This window comes from Chrysochloris asiatica, unplaced genomic scaffold (genome assembly GCF_000296735.1).
Source record: "Chrysochloris asiatica unplaced genomic scaffold, ChrAsi1.0 scaffold00039, whole genome shotgun sequence".
Lineage (NCBI taxonomy): Eukaryota > Metazoa > Chordata > Mammalia > Afrosoricida > Chrysochloridae > Chrysochloris > Chrysochloris asiatica.
Window position 1 is genome coordinate 19,987,423 of NW_006408557.1, and position 10,296 is coordinate 19,997,718.

The 10,296-nt window shown below is 48.9% G+C and overlaps 1 protein-coding gene across 1 annotated transcript; it reads right to left on the reverse strand.

Moving 5' to 3' along the window:
* Positions 1-877: 877 nt before the first annotated feature.
* On the reverse strand, positions 878-7,197 carry LOC102842460. The gene is made up of 4 exons (XM_006860711.1): positions 7,116-7,197; positions 5,856-6,020; positions 1,873-2,004; positions 878-1,014 (listed from the first exon to the last, which is right to left on the reverse strand). Exons 1-4 carry the CDS (start codon positions 7,195-7,197, stop codon positions 878-880), a joined length of 516 nt encoding a protein of 171 aa, XP_006860773.1.
* Positions 7,198-10,296: the final 3,099 nt, after the last annotated feature.

Below are 10,296 nucleotides of genomic sequence, written 5' to 3' on the forward strand. Positions count from 1 at the left end.
TCAAACTCACCCGTCACTCCTCGGAAACCCTATATGTGGTCGCTGTGAGTTGGAACTGACTCGACGGCATTTTAAGAGCAACATAAAACTCCATCCATCCTGCTTTGTTTTATTTCTTTTTATCATTTATCACCATGTTGTTGTTGTTGTTGTTAAGTGCTGTCCAGTCCATTTCAACTCATAGTGAGCCCATTCTAAAACCTGTATAGGGTTTCCAAGGAGCAGTGTAATATACTAATGTTATACTTATTTATGTTCTTGTTTCCTTCTGGAATGTCTCCTTCATGAGGCCAGAAACATTGTCTTACTCACTGCTGCATCCCCAGGTCTACATTAGCACCTGGCACATAGTAGATGCTCAATAAAGATTTGTCAGGTGACGGAATGGAGGCCTGACCTTGCCTTTGTTCAATCCATTCCTTCCACATGGACTGCTTCCCCTTCTCATCTCTGCCTCTCCTAGTCCCACTTATCCTTTAAGGCTCAAGGCTAGCTCCCACTCCTTGAGGAAGCCCTCCTTGACTAGCTGGGCTCTGAGAGCCTGAAAATTGATCTGTTCTTGCCCTTCACCTACTATGCTATCTAATTTTAGATGCCAGGTAAAGACTGAAAAACAAAACAAAACAAAACCCAAACTGATTTTCATCAGTCACTTCCAACTCTAAGGCTGTAATCTTACAGAAGGTCACCAGGTCTTTCTTCTGCAGTGCTCCTGGGTGGATTTGAACCATGAAACTTCTGGTTAGTAACTGAGTGCAAGGTGGCAATTATAAGGAGCAAACAGACCCAGCTTTATTGAGGAGAAGGGCAGGGGAGGGGCTGCCAGAGGTGGGGTTTTCAGAGTTATGGGGGCTACAGCCTTGGGTGCAGTATCACGTCACTTCTTCCACTCCTTCTTGTCGTAGTCCCAGCGGGCAGCCAGGCCTTGCACAGGGTTGCCCTTCATATCCAGGATGCGCTGGAGCTGCTGGGCCTTCCATTCATCCATCAGGGTGATGGGCTTCTTGGGGAACACTGTGGGGAGGGGATGCCTGAGCCTGGGTCTCCAGACACAGAGCTCCTGTTCTGACTTGCTCTCTCCACTCTGCCCAGCACCCTACCAGACTCTTTTCCAAAACATCACTCCAGGGACCTAGTTCTACCTGAGACTTCCCTGTGGGACCTGGGCTAAGGTCCTTCCCTCTCTGAGTCTCTCCTCACCTGCCTCTGTGGCCTAACGGTAATAGGGGTAACAGGAACATTCATTTGAAGTCTGCCTGGATCCAAATCCCAGCTCCATCATTCCTGTGTGACCTTGAGCAAGTCACCTCACCTCTTTGAGCCTCAGTTCCTTATCTATCAAAAACAAGTCCTATCACAGTTGCAACAACAACAAAAATAAAGTAAAAAGAGGGGAAACTGCAGCTACCGAACTTTCAAATGAAGAGGAAATCAAAGAGGTTTCAAGAAATAAACTGTAGCCCTAAAAACTAGCACATCCATTACCCCTAACACTAACCCTAGTCCTAAGCATGACCCTAACAATAAGCGAAGTCCTAGGCCTAGCCATGGATGCAATTCAAATTCTCACTCCTTACTCCTCTCCTCCCTGCAGTCCACCGAAAGACCCAGGTTCTACCCACTAGTGTTGTGGTGATCCAGTATGATGGTATTTGTAAAGTCATTGGCACAACCTCTGACAGATAATAAGCACCCAATGTACCTTAGCTACTATAATGACTGAGTTTGCTCCTGCTCACTGTAAAGTCCAGGGTGAAATTGGCTCTTCTACTTCCTGAGGGAGTTGGGTCAGATGCGTGCCAACATGCTTCACTTAAAGCTTGGCTGGTGACTGTGACCACAGAGGCAGGGCCAAGGCCTACAGCCACTCACCATAGACCCGCTGCCACCACATCAACAGAGCTGTGAATCCAAAGAAGAAAAAGACTCCGCCCATCACTGTCTTCCACTCGTTGGAGCGACGGTTCATCTCTGCGAAGGTCTCATGGAACTGGAGCCGGTATACTGAAGAGTGGGAGCATGGGAAGGGACTTCAGGTGTATCTACCCCAGGGAACAACCCCCCCCCCCAGCGGATCATGAACTAAACTCCCTCAGGAAAGCTTCAGGGGAACAAGGTCTCTGTTTACTCTTGTATTTCCAGTGCCTAGAACAGTGCTTGGCACTCCTCATCAATATTTCTGGAATGAATGAATGAAAGCACAGGCAGAGCCACTGCCCTCAAAGAAATTAATGTCAGGAAACAGGCATTCCAAGCTGAGGGAACTGCTAGTGCAAAGGTCCAAGGCAGGGCAACTTGTGGTATCTGGAGTTTGGAGGAGTTTTCCCCAGGAAAGAGGTGGGATGAAGAGAGAAGGGCACTCACAGGTGGGGGAGGGGCGCCTGTTTGGAGAACAGCAAGGATCCTGGAGTTGCTGAGCCGAGCCTGAAGAGCCTTGAATGCCAGACCCAGGGGTCTGAACTTGAAATTGTGCTAATTTGGAGTCTTTGACCTTGAAAAAAGGAGCCCTGGTGGCACCGTGGCTAAGCTCTCGGCTGCTAACAAAAAGGTTGGTGGTTTGAACCCAGCAGCTGCTCTGCAATCTGCTTCAGTAAACATTAGCCTTGAAAACCCTATGGGGCAGTTCTATTCTGTTCTACAGGGTTACAACGAGGCAATAGGTCTGTCTGGGGGGACTGACCTTTAAACTGTTTGCTTGGAGGACCCTCCCTGCTCCTGCCACCCTCCCCATTTGTCCTAACCTTTAAGACCTGGCCCCAATGGCATCACTAGGGGTGTGTGTGGACTACATCCTCAGACACTGTCCCAGGGGGTGACACCAACATGACTCCAGGGTCTGCAGATAGGCTGGTGCCACAAGGGAGGGTTGGTGGCACCTGTCACTCAGTAAGATAGGTGACTTGTCACCACCACTCCCCATTTCCCCCTCGAGTGTCGCCCTCCTGATAGAGTACCGATGGACAGGCTAGCTAAAGCCTGTCACTGAACCACAGGAGAATCTCCGCCTTGCCTATGGGAGAGAGGAGGAGCTACAACTGGACGGTGCTCCGCCTACAGGGTTGGGGTGGGCAGTCACAGGAAGAGTTACTGCACTGGGTGACAACCCTAGGGTCGCCAATGCCTGATCCCAGCTCCACTTCCTCCAGTAAGCCAGCCTGCCTTGGGAAGCCCAATTATTCAGAGATTCAATTCCTCAACTGAGCTCCTACCATAATGTTTGTAACTTGGTTACTTCACAACCATAAGCTCCTCACATCTGCCTGAAAGTCACCTAATCTCATATGCTCTGGAGTCAGACCCCAGGCTTTGAGCCATTTGGGCAACCCATTTCCACTGTCTGGGCCTCAGTTTCTTCATCTGTGAAATGGAGAAATACCCCCTCATACAGCTGATGTGAGATAAAGTGGGATCAGACAGGTCATGGGATTTGCATACTTCCTGGCACCTAATATAAACACTGAATAAACAGTGACTGATATTATTATTACTCTAAAACAATAACCCCACTTCCTCACCCCTTGGTTATCACCCTGGCACAGGCCTCTACCACCTCACACCTGGACCAACCACCTCACTGGCCCTTCCTGCCCATTGTCTCTCTGTTCATCCAGTAGCCACAAAGCAGCTTCTCAAACCACCTGGGTTCAAACCCATCCAGTTGAGGCTTAAGAAAACAAGACCTGTTTCTCTCACAGAAGAATCTGTCTGAGGTGGGCAATCCAGGACTGGCACAGCTACCTTAGTCTTTAGACCATGGTTGTTGTTGTTAAGCACCGTGGAGTCGGTCCCGACTCATAGTGACCCTGCACAGGGTTTCTGAGGCTGCAAATCTTTATGGGAGCAGAAAACCTCATCTTTCTCCCACAGAGCAGTTGGTAGTTTCGAACTGCCGACCTTGAGATCAGCAGACTGATTCGTAACCACTACGCTACCAGAGCTCCTTAATCTTTAGACGATGTTGTTGTTGTTGTTGTTATGTGCCGTGGAGTCGGTTCCAACCCATAGCAACCCTGAACAGGGTTTCTGAGGTTGTAAATCTTTATGAGAGCAGCCTCATCTTTCTCCCGAGGAGCAGCTGGTACTTTCGAACTGCTGACTTTGCGGTTCACAGCCTGATTCATAACCACTACGCTACCAGAGCTCCTTAGTCTTTAGAGCATAAGTACTGTTAAATGAAATGACAAACTACAGAAGGTATGTGTGCAAGAGGGGAGGAGAAGGGAAGGGCTCCTCTAATGGAAAGAAAGGAAGACAAACACCTACAGGTATGCACAGACACATTAGAATCTCTGGAAAAATACATAGGACTCTGGTCATAGAGGACTAGTTGGAAGAGAAGTGGACCTGCCTCTCTATTTTGTAATGTTAACCCTGTGTGTATAATCCTTTCTCAGTACATTAAATAAACAGGAAAATAAAAAACTAAAGGAAAAATCAAAGCTGGCAGCAGAATTCCTTGGGGAGAGGAATTGTCTTTGGTTTGAGCAAGATGCCCTGGTGGGTGGTTCAGTGTGTGACAGTGAAGGAGCGGGAATTTCCACAGAGATCAAGATTTGTGGCTGTGAGCCGGAAGAAGGGAACATTTGGGGTGGGAATGGGGGACAGTGACCACCCAGCATTGGATGGAGTCAAGGGCTGAAGCCTCGGAAAGGTCAATGGTCAAAGTGAGTTGTTTGCTGAGCTCTGAGGCTCCACTAGTAGCCACCCTGTCTTCAAATACTACCTGGTGTAGTGTCTAAAGGTGCCAGCCAGTCTGTGTGGGTTCAAATCTTGCCTCTCTCTCTCTCTCTCTCTAGCAACATCCCCTCTCTGAGCCTTAGTTTCTTTACCTGTGAAATGGGACCATCTCCACAGTAACACCTGCTGCATGGTAAATGCACAGGAAATATTAGGGGTTGTGCCAAATTGAAGGCCATCTTGCTTTGTGTGTGTCACATTTTGATGATATTAATTTTTTTTTAAAGGAAGAGGATAGTGTCCATTTCTGAAGTAAAATGGACAGAAAGAGATCAAGATGCTAGAGAGCTGAGAGGAAGGAAAAGATCAGAGGCAGAAAGAGTTGGAACGAGAGCTCACAAGAACCCAGCTTGCTTATAGCCTAGCACTGAAGGAGGCACTCACGATTTTGAACGAATGTGAGAATCTTTCTCCACCATAGAATTCCCTGAAATGTTAGTGGTCAGACTGGATGCAAAGGTCCAGATATCCAAATATTATCCCAGGGATACTTCTGGTGGGCAGGACTCAGGGACCTAAATCCCACCTACCTCCCAGCATCAGATCCCTGCCCTCCACCCACCTTACCTGTCTCTTTCTGCTGCAGTTCCCCACAGCCCTCAATGGTGCCCACAACCCACCGTGATCTCCAGCTCCACACCCTCCTCCATGCTGTTCGCACGGCGTGGTAGTCCCTTTCTAGTCACCTTCAGAGCTAGCTGGATCATGCCCTTCTCTGGGAGACCCGGCAGGATTCCATCACTCTCTTGTTTGGGTACTCAAGACCCCTTGAACACACCTCATCCTAGCCACACAGCCTGTATTCCAGTTATGGGGTCTGCATCAGTTACCCACACTGGACTGGAAGCATGAGGGCAGGAACCATAGGGTGTGCCCAGCCAAGCACAAATAGGAGCTCCTGAATAGTGCTGCCTAAATGAAAGAATGAATTAATGATCAAGTGAATTAATTTCACTCTTTGGATATTCATTCAGGGAGTTAGGGTTCCTGACTATCTTGGAGCCCTCTCTCTACTCCACTGCTCCTAGCAGACCCATCTTTTCAGCCACACATACATGCACTCTCTTACACACACACATACACTCATTCTTCCAGTTCAGCCCTGTCCCAACACCTACGGGCCACCTTCTCGGCATGAGTCAGCTGGGTCCAGCAGCCCTTCTCCTTCTCCTTCAGGTCTAGCTGTTCAGCGCTGAGCTCTGTGCAGAAGGGCTCGTCTGGCATCGGGTAGGAGCGTTGGGCGTGGTAGCTGGTGTACGGGGGCATCTTCCTCTCACTTGGGGCTGTGGGCAACAGGGAGGGTTAACTCTTAATAAAGAGGGCCTCATTTATTGGACACTTACTGTCTGCCTCCCGGTATGTTCACTCATTTTATTCTGTATCATTCTAAACCATATGAGATGGGTATCCTGTTTTACTAATGAAGAAACTGTACAGCTAAGTGACTTGCTGAAATTTACAGAGCAAGAAGGGACAGGATCTCCAGGGGCCCAGAACAGAACGAGGCTGGGCACTAGGGAAGGGGAGTGGTCTCAATAAAGGTTTCCCTGCTTATCAACACCAGTAATGTCCAGAAAGAGGGCATCGGCATTGGGATTGACTTGGGCAAGGAGTCCTGGCTCTTCAAGTACCTATCTAGCTCTCTGAGACTCAGTTTGTCCATTCAAGAAAAGGCTATAGTGGTACAGCACCCATCTCACTGCATTGCTGTACCATCTAAATATGTTAATCCATGGAAAATGCTAATCACAAGTGAAGTACTTAGTAACCATTGCCATCAGTCAATTTCACCTTAGAGCAGAACTGCCCCATAACGTTTCCAAGGCTGTAAATCTTTACAGAAGCAGATAACCACATCTTTCTCTCTCAGAGCTGCTGGTAGGTTCAAACTGGCAATCCTTTGGTTGGCAGCCAAGTGCTTAACCAGTGGGCCACCAGGGATCCCTGGCACATAGTAAGGGCTCAGTCAATGTTACCACTGTTATTATTCTCCTGAGGGTCAGGACGGTCCTACTATTACCTGGCTGAAATCTCTCCTGCTTTAGGCCTCTTTCTTCTGAGAAGCACTGACACCATGTTTGGAAAGGAGGATTCGGGGTCCAAGGTTTTGTTAACATCCTCTGTCTCAGAATACAAGGGCCTTGGGGGCCTGAAGTTTGGGGTCAGGCCCTGAGGAAGCTTGAATGGAGGGAGTGTTATCTGCTTGCCCCGCACACTCCATTTCCTAGAGGAACTTGGGTCAGGTCCAAGGAATATGATCATGAGAAGTGCTTTGGGGGCTGGCAGTGTGTGATGAGGAAGAGGCAGCTTTCAGAGAGGATCCCCCCCCCATACCTTAGCCCTGGATTTGGGTGACAGGGAGGGGGCCCGAGTCTTACCAGTGCCTCCGGGGCTGTGTATCCCTCGTATTTCGAGTCCTCCTTTTCTCAGCACCAGACTCCAGGTAGGTCTAGAGAACATCTGGGGTGTGCATGTGGATGAAGCCTGCTCCCAGGCTATCAGCCACCCACCACCCTCAGGCCTTAGGCCTCAAACTGTGAAACCCTCTTTCCCAGGTGGATTTGGAAGTGGGCATCCAAGAATTTCAAGGTCACACTCATACCCCTGATCTTTGTCATTTTTCTCTATCATTTCCAGGTGGGGAGGTGGGGCTCCTAGACATCGGAACTCCGTCTTGAGACCCCGAAATTCAACAGCTGAGAAGTGGGAGGAAGCCTACCTCTTGGGGCAGAGACTGAGAATTTGGGGCTGAGGGCTGGGTCCTGGGTTCTGCTTCCCACCTCAGCCCAGCCCAGCCTAAACTGGAGATTCCTTCCATTGACAGCCTCCCAGAAAAAACTGGATGAGAATTGGAGCCACCTTTCTTCCCAGCAGCGTCATCTCTCAGGTCTGGCCCCCACCCCTTCCCCCCTAATTGGCTGCCTACGTGCTTGAGAGCCAGCGCCACTGGATCTGGTGGGGGGAGGGGACGAGCTGAGCCTAGCCCCCCAGCCCCTAGGGAAGTCACAGGGTCTCGCATCCATCCCAAGGTTGTCGGGAGAGACTTTAGAGGAGGGCAGGAACCAAAGTGGGTCAGAGAGAAAGAAGCACACATCTTGGGAGAGGAAGATAGCACCCCATTTCTAGAAGAGTGAGGAACCCCCACATCTGAAGAGAGAGAGAGACACCCAATTAGAAGAACCGGCCATACTACATGCATGCGTAGGGGGTCGCTCCTACATTTGGGGAAAGAGAGGGCACCTCATATGCGGACAGAGGACAATTTCCGAAGAGTCCCCAACGCTAACCTAGCAGAAATCTTCGCCCCCCCAGGGCAGTGACCACAGAGGCCTGACTGGGTGGCGAAAGTAGCAGCTTCTACCCGGCCAGGTTGGGCAGAGGAAGTTCTCCCACCCACCCACTCACTCACCTCGCAGCACAGTGTTAGCTACTCGCTTCTGCGGAGCCAGTAACCAAGAATAGACTGGGCTCCTACCAAAGCGCCTTGCCTGCCCCCGGCCCGCCCCACAACCCTTCCTAGGGCCGCCCCCTCGTGGGAACGTCCAGCCTTGTCTGGGGCGTGGGAGCTTCCAAATCTTATCCCTAGGGCCTATGCGCTGAGGGTAGGGACTGCAGAGCAATCCCCGCCTCAGTTCCCCATCCATGGGAGTCCTGCCTCTAGAAACCCTCAGCTTACAGCGCCCTGGGACCTGGCCAGCATTGTCTCTGACGCCCAGTGTTCCAGCTGGCGCAGCCCTCTGAGCAGAGGAGTCCTAGGAGCAGAATCTGCCTACGTCAGCACCTTTGCTCACTGCTGTTCTCTCTACTTGGAATGTATTCTCTTTCAGCCTTTGCAGCCTCAGGTCTTACAGCCAAGACCTAATGCCTCCTCCTCCAAGAAGGCTTCACGGACTTGGAACCTGGCAGTGATGTACCCCCCCACCATACAAAGTGAAAGATCTCCTGCTGGGGTTCAGACCTTTGCTGTGTGGCCTTTAACAAAAAGCTTGACTTCTCTGAGCCCCTATTGCTGTTTCTATGAAGGAGAACTGATGATAGTTCCTACCTCATATGCTGTTAAGGACTGAATCAGTTAACAGAAACACTAACGGCTGAAGCAATTAATAGAAAAGCATCAAACACATTTGTTCAAGTATTTATTATGAACTATTGCAGCTGGTGTGGCACTGTAGGATAAGCACTGGACTGCTAACCAGAGATCGGCAATTCAAATCCATCCATTGTTCCTTGGAAACTCTATACAGGGTTCTCTATGAGCAAGAACCAACTTGATGGTTAACAGCACGTAACAACAACAACAATTGCAGCTGGGAGTCAGTCCCTGGGTGGTGCAAACAGTTAAACTAGTGCTCAGTTGTTGAAAGGTAATAGAGTCTAATCCACCCAGAGGTGCCCAGGAAGAAAAGCCTGGTAATCTTCTGAAAATCAACTCTTGAAAACCATGTGAAGCACAGTCCTCCTCTGACACACATGGGGTTACCGTGAATCACAGCTTACTTGACAGCAGCGGGTAGTGGTATTACAGACGGCATTTACAGTACTGAGTGTCTGTTATTTACCTGACTAAATGCATAGGGATATTGAGATGTGAACAAAATCCTCACAGGGTGTACAGTCCAGTTCTTGGCAGAAGGGACGACCTGTGCAAAGGTCCAGAGGCAGGAAAACACAGTGTGTGTTCAAAAGTAGAAGGGAGGCTAGCTTGTCCAAAATCTAATGGGGAAGGCAGAGGTTGGGGGATTAAGAAGGCGATGGCCTTGGACTTTACTCTAACAACAATGGGAACCCACTTCAGGTAAGCAAGGGTTGTTGTTTTTGTTAGGTACCTTTGAGTTGGTACTGACTCACAGCAACCTTATGCACAACAGAATGAAACACTGCCTGGTCCCGCACTTATCTCACAATTGTTACCCTTCAGCCAATTGCTGCTGTCACTGAGCCAATCCATATTGTTGGGGGTCTTCCTCTTTTTCTTTGACCCTCCACTTTATTAAGCATGATGTCCTTCTCCAGGGACTAGTCCCTCATGAGAATATGTCTGAAGTGTGAGAGATAAAGTCTGGCCATTCTGGCTTCTAAGGATCATTCTGGCCATACTTCTTTCAACACAGATTTGTTTGTTCTTTAGGCAGTCCATAGTACCTTTGACATTCTTCTCCGACACCATAACTCAAATGCATCAATTCTTCTACGTTCTTCCTTATTCATTGTTCAACTGCCACACACAAATGAGGCTATTAAAAATACCATGACTTGAGTCAGACACACCTTAGTCCACAAACTGACATCTTTGCTTTAAAGAGGTCTTGTGCAGCAGATTTGCCTAACGCAGTATATTATTTGATTTCTTGACTGCTGCTTCCATGAGTGTTGATGGTTGATCTGAGCAAAATGAAGTCTTTGACAACCTCAATCTTTTCTCCATTTATCATGATGTTACTTATTGTTCCAGTGGTGAGGATTTTGTTTTCTTTACATTGAGATGCAAACATCCAGAAGACTATGGTCTTTGATCTTCATCAGTATGTATTTTAAGTCCTCTGCAATTTCAGCAAGCAA